The 16,711-nt window shown below is 37.8% G+C and overlaps 2 protein-coding genes across 3 annotated transcripts in view; one reads left to right on the top strand and one right to left on the bottom strand.

Moving 5' to 3' along the window:
- Nucleotides 1-16,711, top strand: part of LOC135222753 (putative methyltransferase DDB_G0268948) — a 122,487-nt gene that overhangs the window by 75,218 nt on the left and 30,558 nt on the right. The gene's annotated exons all lie outside the window — the stretch shown is intronic.
- Nucleotides 1-16,711, bottom strand: part of LOC135222751 (neuroligin-1-like) — a 39,324-nt gene that overhangs the window by 12,209 nt on the left and 10,404 nt on the right. Inside the window, exons 3-4 of the mRNA XM_064261001.1 lie at nucleotides 1,716-1,868; nucleotides 1,200-1,353 (exon numbers count right to left, since the gene is read on the bottom strand). Coding sequence (XP_064117071.1) covers nucleotides 1,200-1,353; nucleotides 1,716-1,868 — 307 coding nt within the window. The remainder of the gene's footprint in view (nucleotides 1-1,199; nucleotides 1,354-1,715; nucleotides 1,869-16,711) is intronic.

The following is a 16,711-nucleotide window of genomic DNA, read 5'->3' on the forward strand; positions in this document are numbered from 1 at the left end:
TATAAATGATATTAATTTTTATTATAATGAAGTGCTGCTTGTATGTTATATAGGCATCAGGAAACATTAACACTGTTAAATGCCTGAAAAAAAAAATATTTGTTCGTCATAAAATACCTTTAAAATTTACAAAGCTTTAATTCTTTGTAAACTTCCTTATGTAGGCCTTTTCAATATATCTTTGGCCCCTTTTCATTCTCTAGATTGTTGTTATTTAAATGACAACTAAGAGCTCATGACTGCATATTCCAGATCTTTGCCTACACTCATTAGTACTTGGCTTTATCTGAATTACTTTGTCAACAATGCTTCCAAATTCACTTAGCGAACACATCATCCAGCATGTATATTTGAACATATCCCGACTAGATACTCTAGTAGTCATTTATAAAGAGAAAGATGTTCAGTGTTTTATGTAGTTTTCATCTCCAATTCACTCAGAGCATTGTTTTAGAAACATGGAGGCCCAAGATTATTATTTTGACTTTACGATACATCATTTCACTTAATTATATTAATGATGGCTTTTAGCTTTAAACAATCAAATATATACTTCAGTGGTACCTCACCCATTCTCTCAACATTATGATGTTCTTATTAAATAAGGCTCTGGTTTATTTGTATGATTTCCTGAGCAAGATTGTAAAATATGATTTACTTAGGCTGTAATCCCTACACTGCCCATTGCTCACCTTTCTTGCAGTACTATAGAACTGGTATAATTTTTCTGTGTTCTTGTAAGTTCTCTCCCTCTCTCTCTGTTCCTAACTCTTTTTACTGTACCTTAACCCTAGACTCATTCATTTTTAGTAGTAATTCATATTAGAACAATACACCTTGTTAAAAAAAATATTTATCAACACATTCACATGGTGATGTGAAATCTAATCTAATCATTTAAGCCTGTATCAAGGGTTTCCCATAAATCTGTAGAGATTGTAAGGAGTACATCTCAAATATTGTCATGTGGGAGAAACCCGGAAAAAAGCTGCAGATTTCTTACACTACATACTGTTTTTTTTTAAGTTGTAAGCCCCTCTCTTTCCAGTTTTAACATTTGCTCCTTTCTTAATGCTCCTAGTCTGTATTAATTCCACTGTCTTCGCAGTTTTAACATTTTCCCCATACCTAAGCTCCTTGTCTAATTTAGTTGTAGTAAGCCCCCCCCCTTCTTCACTGTTTTAACTATTTTTCCTTACCCAAAGCTCCCAGTCTGTAGTTAATTGTCACAACAACCACCTCTCCCCATGCTGCTAGCATGTGACCTGGGAACTGGTTGCTGGCACCGTGATCAAGATCTCCCCCGTGGATGTAGAACATCACAGGGTACATATCTTTGACGTTAACGGATACCTGGAATCATAATGTTCTCTTAATCAAATTTATATTAATTATATATTTAAATCTTTATTAATTTATATACAAGACAAGACTGTTTTTTTCAATTTGGAATGTTGAACAGTACACATTTGGTGAGGATATTTTCAGAATGCTCTTAAAAATGTGACGTTAACTTTTCATTCAGAGGTAGGCCTAATATTTTCATAAAATAAATTATGTAAGTAAATTATGTGAGAGGAGTTAATGAGACGCTTCATATAAAAATAAATTAGGTTTGGAAATTACAAAGAATCACCATATAAAACCATTTTATTTATATGAATATATTTTTGTTATTCTCAAAAAATAGAACGCCTGTAAAATGCAAAACTTACAGAAGGTGAGAAGATGTTGAGGTAGAGGCAGTCTTCGTGGATCCCATTGCGAATGCCATTTGATAGGCCTATGTACTTGAGGTTTTGTGGGCAGGCACTCTGGTAGTCCAGTGCTTGCCATGTACTGTACCAGTTCTGTACTCTCCTGGGCGGCTGAAATCAGAGATTAGATTGAGGGGGTTATTTTAATTCATTCTTATGTGTTTGCTACCAAACTGATGCTGTGTTGGGATCTTGAATTAAGGAGAGTGAGACTTTCACTGATTATAAATTTTAACAAAACTTGCTTGTTATAGCTGCTGGATACTGTATACACAAGAGGGCAAGAAAGATGAAGCCAATTGGATAGATTTTTATTACTTTAAACTTGAATATTTTAAGACTATCATATAGTATTACTGTAGTTAATATAGTGCCAGAGTTAGACAGACAAAAGCAAACAGTTAGCCTAACTATCCTTTAGTTTCCATGCTGTTGCAAAACCCAGGTCTCTCTCTCTCTCTCTCTCTCTCTCTCTCTCTCTCTCTCTCTCTCTCTCTCTCTCTCTCTCCCCGTTATAAACACAATCTAGTTTGAACTACCTTTGGTATAGTTATATAACATTTTTGTTTATTAGAAATGAACTTCTTCATTCAGTTTTGATGTTTTGACAATTTCTGTTTTATAGTATTTTGAACTAAACCTATGTTATTCACTTAGTTATTTTGATAACATCCAATATTGATAACGAACATAATGGTTCAATCATGTACAATAATGGGAAAAGTTCTAATTTTTTATATTTCTTAAAATAGGAAGATGGTGAGAGTAAATTTTGCCCAAACAGCTACACATAATCTTCACATAGGTCTAGATCTGCTCCAGCTACTACATATAACACATTGAACTCAGTACAATTTCGATATCAGATATTTAAAAGCATTTATTGAAAACGTAATTTTAGCTGCCATAGTAATCGTTTGGGTTATTGACTTAGTCTTGTAAAGGCTTCTGAATTGGTATATGTTATTTGTGACTTGCCAGTGACTGGTTTATACTGCTGCCTGTTTTTATTTCAACATTAATGATAGAATTAGATACTATAGAATTAACAAAAGCTTGTATTTTGGAATATTCTGTGCGATATTTAGCGAATGGCCTAGTAAGATTAGGTTGCATTTCCTTACAAAGACAAACCAGAATAATGCTTCGTGTTAGGCCTATTTTACTAGGCCTATATTCATCAGTGACTAGTACCATCCAATAACATCGTCCTTTCATTTTCTTCACCTTGTGAGCAAATTATGCAGATGTTAAGCGTTGGACGCAAATGCGATTAATATTGTTATCTCTGAACACCATATTCTTTGGAAGCTTGAATTTCAAGTCAATGGCCCCCTTATGAAGAGGGTTCATCTTCTGAATAATAATAATAATAATTTCGGAATCGTGCATTGCAAGCGATTATAAGCTGGTGTTGTTGCTTCAGTTATTTACCGGTAAGCATAACCCAGAGATGAGAGAGATTCCCTTACAGAGTACTTTCCCCCTAGGTGGTTGCATAATCGAGCCACAGTGCGCTATTTTAGGCATTTATTGTGGGAATGTTTGAGAAATGTTGCGTGTGACTCATCATAGTCTCTCTCTCTCTCTCTCTCTCTCTCTCTCTCTCTCTCTCTCTCTCTCTCTCTCTCATGAACACCAGTATTTTTTAATATCACGTCTTTTTTTACATGAGTAATATATTTAATTATGTTCTGTAAGGGGAAAGATTTCTTTACATTTAGGGAATTAAATATAAAGTAGATAAGGTTACACTATAAATTAAGCCATTAATATGTACACATAGATGTAATAAACTGCACAACATTCACAAGGTTGAAATTTAAGTAAAATTGTTGTTGGGGGGGGGGGGGGGGGGGCGAAATCCAACACATATTTTTGCGCACTTTTGGTGTAAAATCTCATGATGCTTCTTCGTTTACCGATGCTACTTACAATGTTTTATGCAAAGAGACCGATGGAATGGGGAACATGTCGTCCTTATGTAACCAGGCCGGATTGGCAGAAAAAAGCAAGAAGTTAGAACTGATACGTCTAGGCTTGTCTACTGAAAGACTGAAGAGCATTGAATTTTGTAGGTGAAATTCGATCGTTGATCAGTATCTAAACTTTTGAAAATAATGAATTGACATAATTAAAATGCACTATCACATTAGTTATGCTTTTTGTTATTTTTTTTATGACTCTCCTGTGATATAGATGAAGTATTGGAATGTATTTTATTGTTTATTATAACGGCATGGACGGAATTTATAAAACACCAAAACGTATTCATAAAGGCCCATTGTCTTTATATTAATCCTCTGCAGTCTAATTATCTGTTAATATGAGAAACTCGAACTTCGTTAGATCAATCTTTAATGTCCATTTTGCATATACGAATGCTCTAATACACATATATACTCATATACATACACATGTATGTTCCCAGGGGTATTTTATGATTTTTCTATGCAGAATAGTCTGAGCTGTTTACGCTGAGTCTCTCTCTCTCTCTCTCTGCCACACCTCTCTCCATCTCTCTTCTCTCTCCTGATCTCTCTCTCGTCTCTCTCTCTCTCTCTCTCTCTCTCTCTCTCTCTCTCTCTCTCTCTCTCTCTCTCTCTCTTTTTATGAGTCTCGCGTGAGATCTCGGAAATCCGCAGTGGAGAGAGAAGGCGAACAACGTCGCTGGCTTCCAGATTTGCTTCTTTGTCGTAGTCATTAGGTTGATGTTAGGATGGACTAGGAATATAGAATTTATGTCAAAAGCCAATCGCTGGGACCTACGAGGTCAATCAGCGCTGAAAGGGTAACCGACAATAGAAGATTTGGAAGGCGTAGCAGGAAGAAAACCTCGCAGTTGCGCTATGAAACAATTGTTAAAGAAGAATGCAAGAGGTTGCAGCTATAAGGGCCGAAGGGACGCTGCAAAGAACCTTAAGTAGTGCTTACAGTGTACCACGTTACGAGCACTGACGACACCTACTTACTACGAGGATTAGGCTGATGTTAATTTAATTAATTACGGGCACTTGTTTACAAGTGAAACTTGAGAGAAAGTTGATGGCAGCAGCTATCAAGTCTAGGCTGAGTCTTACATATTCCAGAAGTTGGACTAATGGTAATAATGTCATATTATTGATGTCATTTCGAAAGTATTTCAATAATTTTTCACCTGCAATTGTTTGTGTTAGCATTGTCACTGCTGTTTCGGTTGTATGAGAGGGAAAAGATTTTTGTTAAAATTAAAAATTCTATTTATTCTGCTCCATCGGGCAATTAATTTTTTTTATCTCGTCTCCCGTTTTTTATCGATTCTACCTTTTAATTAGCATCTTAGCCATTCTTATGCATATACACAAGTCTGGCAATCCCAGCTGCAGTTTTTGATAGGTCCAAACGTTTAATTATATGTGAATAAAATGCGATAATTCCTGTGTGTGTGTGTGGCTGTATAAACCTTTTCAACTTCCTAGACATGGAAGCCTTACCCACTGCCGTGCTGCCACATCTCCATAATACCCAAGAATGTCAAGACAAAATTCTTAGCCATCATCATCACAAGATTTCGGTTGCTTGGTTGATCGATGTTGCCGTTGAGCCTTTTTTTTAATGCATTGTATTAAGTGCAGAGTCAAGGCCAGTGGTCTGGAGTTAGATCACAACAAAGTAGAAAGATTGATTCATAATATTTGTATTGTTGTTGTTGGTGGCTCTTTGTATGCCGTTGTGGTTGCTAGTGTCTTGTATGTTAGCTCGCCCGAAAATACGTTATTTTTTTATTTCATATTAAAATAATATCTTTTTTATGCTTATTTTGTTTATGACCGACGTCAACCAGTTTAGACTAATAACTAAAATGGCGCGGGAGCTCCATCTCAGTCGAGTTTGACCAGAGGTAGCGTAGTATCGTGACGTAGAAGATCTCTCACCTTGTGGGATGGCAGGGGGGTTGTGAGCGGTTTGGGGGAGGAAATGGGGGTTGGGGGGAGACGAACCTCTGGGCTGTGAGACGCCACCAAACTGGAGTTAGTACTACACCCCCCTCTTACCCCCAGACTACTCCTATAGGAGCACCCGAAGCCCTCCACGCCCTTTGTTGCTCCAAACACATTTTTTACGCTTTCCTCTGTTCCTCAACCTCCCAGTTGGCAGAAGCCTCCAGGGTTTTGAAACCGAAGCGTAATATCACCTGCATTCTAATTAAATATAGAATAAAGTATAATATGCTCTTCGGTTTTAAAAGTCCCTGTGACCCCATTCACCCCTTGGGGGCGGGGAGGGGTAGACCACCCCCGTTTCCTTTCTCTCCACTGTAGGTCACGTGATCTCTCCCAAGACCTGTTACAGGAAGGATGATGCCTTTGTTGATGAGAGTTTTAGCCTTCCTCATAGATATATTTACTTCTTTCTTTCACCTTATCACTGCAATAGCATCGACCTGTTTAAATGATGACGTATTCCGAACATTTTATGCAGCTCCGCGTTCGCTTATAAATGCCCAGCTGGAATTGCTTTGGGAAACGAAGGCCGAGTTAGAAAATGGTGAAGAGGAAGGTGCAAGTTGCAACCCTGCGTTGCTTCGAGATTGGAAACTTTCATGGCAATATTCTGTCGGGATTCCGTTATCCAAAGCTTGTCTTTTATCTACTTCCCCGCCATTTAACATCAAAATCGACAATTTCAACATGGTGGGCACGTGGGCAAGCCCTCCATCTTGTTATCTTTAGATTATGACTGGGCATAGCTATGCGATCCTGCAACACATCTTGCTAAGCAAGCGATGTAGGTGAAAGCGTTGCCGGAAATATTTTTGATGGGACACGTATCAGTGTTTAGCAATAGGTATATGTAATATTTTATTTCTGTGGTGGCAAGTACTGGTATGTCCTTGTGGGTCGTACTATAACGCAACCCACATTATTATGAGTTTTATCGTGGTGTCTTTGTTACGGCAGAAAAATAATGGCATTGTCGATGCTAACAGCTGTAAACAAAACGTAGCCTAGACCATAATAGTACTCCGGGACGTTAGAAGTATTTTAATGAGATGCCTTGGGGTTCTAGCAATAGTGGCCAGTTTGGTTAGTTTCTTATGACTCAGACTAAGGTTAGATGTGGACAGTTGGGCAAGTTTAACTAACATTAGGTTGGGCATATGACTCACACGCCATCAGAAAAAGTGAAGAATTCATTGTCATTGGAGACCGTGCAGTATCCTTTTAATTCCGCGAATCATTTGTCTGGTTATTTCAATGACCTTTTCTGAGATTTCATAGGGGCGCTTACATATATGAGGATACTGATTCTGGGAATAATTCATCTTTGAAATTCATGCAATCTCTGTTCCACTTGGAGGTCCAGATAGGTATGTCCGTTAGGTTAACCGTCTTCTTGCTAGGTTTGTTATTTCAAACGTAACTAATAAAAGAAAAAATAACTAATACTGGCGTATACTTCAATTGAACAAATATAACCAAAAATTATAAACGGTGGTGCATCTACATTTATACAATTGTTGTCCTCATTTGACGTTTACTACGAATCGGCCATTATACGATATTTCACAACCATAAACAGTTACTGCAACATAATTTTATGACGCCGAAAGGTGACTGATTCATTCGTTGTTTCCGTGAGAGAGAGAGAGAGAGAGAGCAACTCTCCATTTCATTGAAGCACTGAGTTCTTATAAGTAATCTGTGGTTCCGGCCACTCGTACTAGGCTGCGGTTTAGACCAGTAAAAGTGAAAATGATGTCATGCTGTCACTGCGCTGTTGAAGTTCTCCAGGTTAAGGGAGGTTTTTAAGGCCATCAAGTATATGTACGAAGAACTATGAACCGACGCATAACAAATAAAACAGGCGGATATTCATTAGAACGAATGGCTTGCTCGGACACGCTTCTATCGCAACGGCCTATTCATGAGTAGCGTTCCTTTACCAACGCGAATAACATTATCATAACCAGGCCGTCTGTCTCTTGCAATCTCCATAACTTTATTCTTGTGCCTGACATTGAATGGGCATGGTCTGTCTTTGGCAATATGTGAAGAGCGTGAGATATTATATGTTATATTATTATAATAGTCACATATTGGTTTGTGGAGAGTGGCTCAGAGAGCATGAAACCGCCACACGTGTGTGACGTGACAGGTTGTTTGAAAGTTCCTCTCATTATCAGATAAACTTCTAGGCACGTAGATTACGATAAGACGCGAGAGAGAGAGAGAGAGGGGTCCTCAGCATTCTTTACAGCAACGTTGGCAATCAACACTCTCATGACTGAATAAAAAAACTTAATTAGATTGACAGTTACGTTTTGAGGTGATTACATCCTTTCGTGAAGAGCTTTTACCTTTTTTTTAAGTTTTTTGCTGAATTAGCAAGAAATACGACTTCCCGCATTAACCATTCAATTCGTGGCTAATTATGTACGCAGTCATCACGACGGAAAGAGCTGTGATAGAATTGTTATCTTGGCGTTTCTTGATTAAATAGAATGCAGGGGTTGACTACGCTTGAGGGAGTCATTCTGCTAGAGAGAGAGACTCATATCTATACCAAACTCAGACCAAAAGTGATATCCTAGACCTAGGTCAGCTTTTTTTTCCAACTATATTCCGCTGAATCGAATTGAATTACAAACCACGGTAGTAACGTTTAAGGGAAAAAAAAAGGAGAGCGCTTTCTAGTCAAACAACCCTGTTGTTATCGACCACTTCTGAGGGTCATTGGTCTAACCCCCTACCCCACCCCCTTTTTTTTTATGTCTGTCTGCCTGTCAGCTCGTGGGACAAGGAGTTCAGGAAACCACAATGTTGGCCGTACTTATGATCTTGGCTACTTCGTATATTTTCTTCGTCTTCTTCTTCTTCTACGTTTCTTTGTGGTGTTGGTTCGCTACATATTCACGAGAATGCGCATCGTTAACATTGATTTCATGGCTCCGGTCACAAGGACTTTTGTTTCTGCTTCAATTACTTTATAATCGTAGAGAAAACTTCAAGTTTTTGCTTTGCAATTTCATGTTTAGCACGTAAACTTGTATTTCTTTTCCGCTAGAACTGTCTGGATACGTGTCTGCACAACTTGAGAGAGAGAGAGAGAGAGAGAGAGAGAGAGAGAGAGAGAGAGAGAGAGAGAGAGAGAGAGAGAGAGAGAGAGAGAGAGAGAGAGAGAGTCTCCAAGTGTTGAGACTGGGCCGTGCTCCTTTCCCATGACGGACTGGAAAATGAGAATTGCTCTTGAGGACGAGTAAATGGATTAATTAAGAGAAATAATTTTATTCTTTTGTGAATTATTGCATTCCAATTTTAAACCGTTAATGAAAAAAACGTTTTATATAAGCCTATGGTACGTTTCTTGGGACTTTCCACTTTTAAACTGTTAATGAAAAAGAAATTTTATATAAGCCTATGGTACGTTTCGTAAGAATTTTCTGCTCTGTCCGTAAGCCCCACTCTCCTTTTTTGTAACTGTTAACGGGGAAAGACACATTTTATTATGTATACCTTCTAAAACGTTTAATTTAGGTTAACACGGCTAATTTTATCCATTTCCTCGCTTTCAATCTAGTAATTTTATTTAGACACATATCCAGGCTTCCCACTCGTATTCTTCATTCCTCAAATCTCCAAAATTCTGTTAACGGGGAAAGAATCAGTCAGGATGTAACCAAAGCTTGAATAGCGTAAGATATCACTATAATCTTCATCGTTGAGATAAGATAAAAGGCCATATATCTCATAAAATCGTATCTTTGTGTATCTTTCCCATGTTGAATGTGGAGAGAGTAAGTGGATGATTCATTCAGGTGGTGGGTGTACGGTCTTACATGACTGCAATTATTGTAAAAATGCACTTTTTGGTGGATAGTTTTCCACGAGAAATTGTACTGTAGATGGAGCATGTATGATTTTTCTCTAAGTTTTTATTCATTAAAAGATTCACAATGACTACAAATCTCCAACTATGTACATTTATGTACACCGCATTGCTTCCAATCTTACAAAATTCTTTGTGAAATGCTTTAACATTTTGTCTTAAAATGGATTTTGTATCGCGTTGCTTACGTAAAACACCCTTTATTTTTATTTTATTTATATATAACCAAACGCTAGCGTACATTCTTATCTTTGAATAACCATATATGGACAATTTGACCAAATTAAAGATATTGTGTTCCTGTTTCTTCGAAGCCTCGATTGAAATACATCGATGTTTGTAATTTCGTGAACATATAATATACTGGGACGTTGAGGCAAGCATAGCATAGAAGCGACCGTGGGTAACTCCAGAACTCCTTCATGTGTCTGGGTCGATCATTGATTATCCCGTACATACAGTATACACTGTACTTTATACCTCGTCGAACAGTCGACTTTTTATGGGTTTGCCTGTATGTGTAGCACTACTGTAGAACTTATTCCCATGAAACTCTAATCTTCCTGTATTTTATGTCATATATTTTACGTCATACCTGTCAGTGCAGACACATTCATATTGAACCAGGCAGCTTTCATGGAACAGTATTGCTTATGAGTCTAGTCACTGGAACTTGAGTGGTTCAAGCATTACTACACGTCAATGGTGGCCCTTGTAGGCTTGTTCCATATGAGTAGGTTTCATCTTCTAAATATATTAATAATAATAATGGAAGGCATTTATTCATTTCCCCCAGACGCCAAGTTTACCACACAATGCTTTGTTTATCAAGGCTCTCTCTCTTCTTCCTGTCATCCGAAGCCAGAAAAGTTGTTTGATATAAAGGTTCTCTCGCCATAACTCCGACTCCTCTCTTTGTCTTTTCGTCCTTTGGCTTAGCTTTACTTATCGCTCTGTTATCTATGCATAACAAAAATATGGGGGTAGTGGTTGCGTACCACATTGTTCGCAGCCGTTCCTAACTTCGAACGTATTGTCCGGTAAACTTATAGGCTGATACTGTTTTTCCAGCGGAATGATAGGCCGATGATGTTTGTATCAGTAGACTTATACGCTGACAATGTTTTTTTATAACTAAATTATAGGCTGGTAATGTTCGTTCAAGTAGACATAAAGACCGGTGATGTATTTTTGTTTCTAGTAGACTTATAGCTGATAATGTGTTTTCCAGTGGACTGACAGCTGATCATCTTTTCCCCAGTAGATTAATAGGCTGATAATGTTTTTTCCAGGAGACTTATAGCTGCTAATGTTTTTTCCAGCAGACAAAGCTGATGATGTTTTGCCCGTAGACTTATAGATAGACAATGTTTGTTCCAATAGACTTCAAGGCCGATAATGTTTTTAGTAGACTCATAGGCTGATAATGTTTTTGCGTAAGTTTTCTCGTTACAAAGGCTTTTCTGCGTCATAAAGAGACTTGTCTCTTCAGTCTGGCTAAGGTTTTACTGTAGTGAAACCGGCAAATGAGTATAAACAAGTAACAGAGGAAGCACATATCCTTATTTTCCTGTAAACGCCGGTGACAATAGAGTTGGGTTACGCCCTGTTCAGATGTCAGGCACCGCTTTGTTTTCTGCTGGGTTCCTCCTTCTGTTGGGGAAACTCACTAAACACCGACAATAGTAACTTTCTTCAAAAGTCGTATATATACCAGTAACACCCCATTTTAACTGTGAAATCGTGTTTTGATTGCTTGACCCGAATTGCCGTGATGTCAGTGGTACTACAGTATGTGCGTAAGTTACAATTTTTAGGGTCCTCGAAGTAAGCTGTTTTAAAAACTGGTTGGTTAAATTGTTACTCGCTAACTTCCTACGTTGCAATATCATTTTTAATAGTTATTTGCTATGAAATTAATAGACAAAGTGGATATTTATGCGATATTTTTGTACCAAAAATCAAAACTTCTTTTTAAATATAAAAAACTCAGTGTCTTGCTTACGTTTCTGAAGAGATTTGAGACCTTCCTCTAACAAGCAGTGATTCTGATTTTCCCCCTTTCTCTGTAATTACCTTCCAAACTTCGGATTTAAGAAGAATTAAAACAACCAAAATGTAGATTAGTGGAGAATTAGCATGAGAAATTTATATAAAAAAATCCTAGATGGTCATTCGATTGTCAATACCAGATCAAAGAATGATTTTTTTATTACTTTGTAGGAGTTTGCAAAATCAGTTTCATTCATTCTGGTGCGTTTATTTTCCATCTTTGTGAATATATTGTCACTGCGTGTTTCCCCTTCACCCACCACAGCGTATTTCACTCGCGTGCAATTCAGTGCATCCGTTTGTAGGAAAAGTGGCACACTTTCCCGCTCTAAACAATATGCGTATAATGCCTGTCATATCTCAGTCCTCCCCAGTCAAATTTTGGATTATTATTCTGTTGCAATATTGCTCGTGTACATGCGTGCCTGTGTATGTACGTGCGTTTGAAAGGGAGAGTGAAATACAGTGACGCATGGTGTCCTTCATGTTATTATAAACGAAGTACTGGCTCTAAAGCATGGTATCTAAAGCACTTCAAAAAATTATTGTGGTTCGCAAGAGAAAGTTTTCATTCACATACGACGCTGTAAAAGAACCTCTCTATCTTTGGCTTAGGACACTGTATGCCATAGCTGGAGTCCAGGCAAGCTTTCTGGTAAATAAAACATGCAAAAGTACCGTCAATTTTTCTAGTTTGCGTTTGGTTGTAACAAATGCCGAAGGGTTTTTGACTTGAGAATATTTTGCAGGGGTTGGTTCATCATAGCTGGTGGTCGGTCCAAGAGATCGAAGAGAAAGAAAGTGGTGAAACGCCAATCATATTGTAATCGTTCCTGCGTGATAGCAGTTGCAAGCTGAGAGAGAGAGAGAGAGAGAGAGAGAGGTGGGTGCTGATAGTTTATACCATGGTTTCACGAGTGTGGAACCATCAGCCCGGTCAACAGCCGTCCTCATCCGGTACTCCAGTCACGCTCCCGTGCTCCCATACCCCCACCCCCGCCCCCTTCTGGAATCACACAGTTTGTCGGTCTCCCTAGGATATCCCAAAGGCTTCTTCGTCCTTGCAACGCCCTTGGGAAGGCTCATAGTCCCATGTTATTTAGTTGCATTTTGGAAATAAACGCCTGCAGTGGCTATCCAGTTCTGCATTTGTGGACCGTAGTCTGTACATTGGCTGAGGGTGGATGTGGGTGAACATTTTACATTTCATAGCATTCTGCATTGTTTGAGTGCTTGCATTATAGGTCTCGTTGATAGCACAATGCCTGTGGCAAACTATTTTGCATAATGATTTAGCATCACCCTACCGAGGCTACTTTGAATGCAGATTATTTCTCTGCCTTTTAGAATATCAAGAACTATAGCTTTCAGCATGTTCGAAGCCAGCTTGATTATCCGTCATATCTCGTTATAGTCTAAGTAGCTTTGTCATCTAAAATGAGATTCTATAGTTTCGCCTTTCGATATAACATCACTGGAAGCCTTAAAAGACCAGGATGTGCTGCTGCTTGGAAAGTTTGAAGGGACAGTAGCTAACGGATTCGAGGGGGCGCTCAGCTCGACCTCAAACGTCTGTAGGCCTATACTGGATGATTCTATAGCTAGCTGAAATTTGATATTCGTCGCTTGAATTTGCTTGTTCTTGATGTTTCCAGGGCAACATTAAAGAAAAAGACAAGTTTTATTGTTAATTACACGTCTTTTTATTTTTAATCATTTAGTTTCACGTTTCATTATTCTTGGTAGCCTCAGTTTACAAGTTATAGATATTTGACTACGGCAGTCATGCACTTATATTTTAGGTTTAGTGTATGATTTTTATGATGTAGCTCTCCTGTGATTAGTATAAAGTTTGATACAATAAACTTGAAGGAATTCGCAGCAGCTTGAATGATAATAAAAGTAATAATGTGTTAATTCAACTACTTGGAGTGTGTGAAAATGATAATCCAATGGTACTGGAGACATTAGAGCAAGCGACACATCCATTGTCTTATTCCCATGCACTTGAAGGTTTAGTTGTAAAAACACGTTTGTATTTCCCCTTTACGGGCCCAGTTATGAATGGAATGATGTATAGCAACGTTTTTCGGTCAGAATCGATGATGGAAACGGAAGTTGTCGACTGATAAGTTTCCGGGTACCCGCCGGAAATGATTCACCATAGATAGACCCAGAGTTAACGTTTTGACTGTTCTCTCTCTCTCTCTCTCTCTCTCTCTCTCTCTCTCTCTCTCTATCTCCGTGTCGACATCGTCGTCTCGTCTCCTTAGTCTCTTCCTCCTCTCTCTCTCTCTCTCTCTCTCTCTCTCTCTCTCTCTCTCTCTCTCTCTCTCTCTCTCGTGACTTTTATTGCCGTTATAAAAGTCAGCCAGAAACGAAGGGAATTTTGTATGACCAGTTGGAGGCAACATCAAAATTAAGAGTTCGTATTTGTTTGTGTGTTTACAACTGAATATTTAGCTATTGTATACGATTCAATTCGATTTTGGTTATACAGTTTACTGAACAAAATTAGGAAGATTGGACAACAGTTGTTTTGATTTTCACACAAGTTTAATTCAATAGCACATCTACTTTATAATAAAAAAAAAAAAAAGACATCCACCCTTTAGTTTATTAGAATTATTTGAAAATCCATATCAAAACATATGCCATTTGCTTAGAAGACGGGTTAGTCTCGTGAATCGTATTAGGTTACCTAGAGACTCTCTCTCTCTCTCTCTCTCTCTCTCTCTCTCTCTCTCTCTCTCTCTCTCTCTCTCTCTCTCTCTCTCTCTCTCTCTCTCTCTCTCTTTAACGTTACTGTTTTGTGTTGCTTAGAGCAGGTAACATTAGACTAGGGTTCGCGGTAGAGGCGCCCTAGACTTATATATATATACCCTTTGCTGTATACATTACAGGTTTTGCTCATAGCTCAACCCCAAAAGGTATTCTCTGTGGAACAGTGAATACACTATATATAATATATATATATATATATATATATATATATATATATATATATATATATATATATATATTTAAAATCTTTAGCCACTAACAACGGATTTACCATACCTTGGGAATTATATTGAATAACGTAACCATTTACTTACATTTCTATCAATTTATTGTTGCTTCTTCCTAATTAACACCATAATATTCTTTGGAAACTTTAATTTCCAGTCAATGGCCCCCTGTGGTGGACTGGGTACAGTGTGAAGAGGTTTAGTCTTCCTAATAATAATAATAATAATAATAATAATAATAATAATAATAATAATAATGCGATGTGTGGCTTAATATTTGGGAGTAAACGTATGTTACAAAGAGAGAAAAAGACCTTAATTCGCTATAAAAGTTATTGACCTCATTAGTCATCAGCGTATGCAGTCTGACCTGAATCACGAACTTAAAGGGGAAAGCAGCAGCATCAGTGATTTACACCTAGAGGGGGGCCAGTGCCGTCAGTGTACCTCACGCGGTGCACTGTAGGCATCACCTAAGGTTCCCTGCAGCGTCCATAGTACCTCCATCGTATTATCTTTTTTTTTTCATTTGGCCTAGATTTTATATTCCAATCGCATAAAGGTATTTCATAGGTCCTACCGCTTGGCCATCGGCCTAAATTTTAAGATTCCAATACGATTTCTGGTAATTTGTAAATATTGTAGGTATACATTTTTGTAATATTTTGTAATATCTTACTTATGTAAATGACATGTAATATTTTTCTAATAAAAGTAAAAAAAATAAAAAAAAGTACGATTTCCAGCCCGATTCCCCCTGAAATTGTAACACTTGTCGTGGGACCCAGCTAGTCCCATGCAGCGTAGTCCAATAGCAAAAAGCTCTCGGGCATGACGCCTCGTCTTGGCGGGGAGAGAGCTGGAGGAAGAAAATGTGGTCTCGCCACTTAGCCAGGAGGCGTCATGGTGAAGTTTTAGACGTTATGGTGAAGTAAAAGTAAAGTTTTACTTCACAGAGCTCGCGTCTGTCTGCCGTCACTGCATTTATGGAATTAGATTATTTATTTTTATTTTCGTATGAATATGTTTTGTCGACGTCAATTTGCTGCTCGCGTTCAAAATTACGAGCTGCGAATATCTGGCGGTTTTGCCGCCACCATATATATAGACTTATATGTTATTCTCGCGTTTTTTTCTTTATCTTTTTGTATTCAAATCATTTTAAGTTTCCGTAAAATTCCGTATTTTATTCAGAGAATCCACGTCTGCATTGCAATCATTCTGCTCAGCGATCTGTTTAAACTATATCTTTTGTTTTATGTAGTGGAATTGAACGATAAAATCTGTTCGTAGTTGCTTCTTCGTATTTTTGTCAATGGTGACTATTACTCTATATAATGTTTATTAACGTTGTTATATCTCCAAGGGAAAATAAAATTGCTGTGTTACTGATTTTTTAGCAGCAAAAATTCTGGATATATTGCTAGATTGTCAGAAAGTCAGAGAACCGGTTGTGATTAGACTATTTCTTCCATCCAAGCAATGAGAGAGAGTAAAACCTACTCTTCAAGGTAGGGCCATTAATATATTCCTTAATGATGATACTTCAGTTTTAAGTAAACCGAATATTTAACCAATAAACTTTCCCTAATGATGATTCTACGGTTTTAAGTAGAACGAATGTTTAACCAAAATAAACTTGAATGAATGGGTTGCAGAGACGATGGGGAGTAAGTTGTAAACATCTTTTAAATAAAAAAGGAAAGTGCTGAAGGGTGATTCCGTCTCAGACGGGGGAAGTGAGGCAAACTTAATTGTCTGTGAAATAGGGTTTAACCTTTGGGATGATGATATAAATTTTCCCACAAGTATCAAAGCACCAGTCCCCCACCCCCTTTCTCTTTATCCCCCCCCCCCCCCCCCTTTCTCTTTATCTCTCTCTCTCTCTCGTTTAATGACACCATCTTATAGATGTAATCAACCAGTCTTTCGGGATTGTGACAAATAGTGATTATTTTCATTCTTCTGCAAACTTTAGTACCAGTTTATATAGATATAGATATATATAGATATATATATATA

This window comes from Macrobrachium nipponense, chromosome 8 (genome assembly GCF_015104395.2).
Source record: "Macrobrachium nipponense isolate FS-2020 chromosome 8, ASM1510439v2, whole genome shotgun sequence".
Classification (NCBI taxonomy): domain Eukaryota; kingdom Metazoa; phylum Arthropoda; class Malacostraca; order Decapoda; family Palaemonidae; genus Macrobrachium; species Macrobrachium nipponense.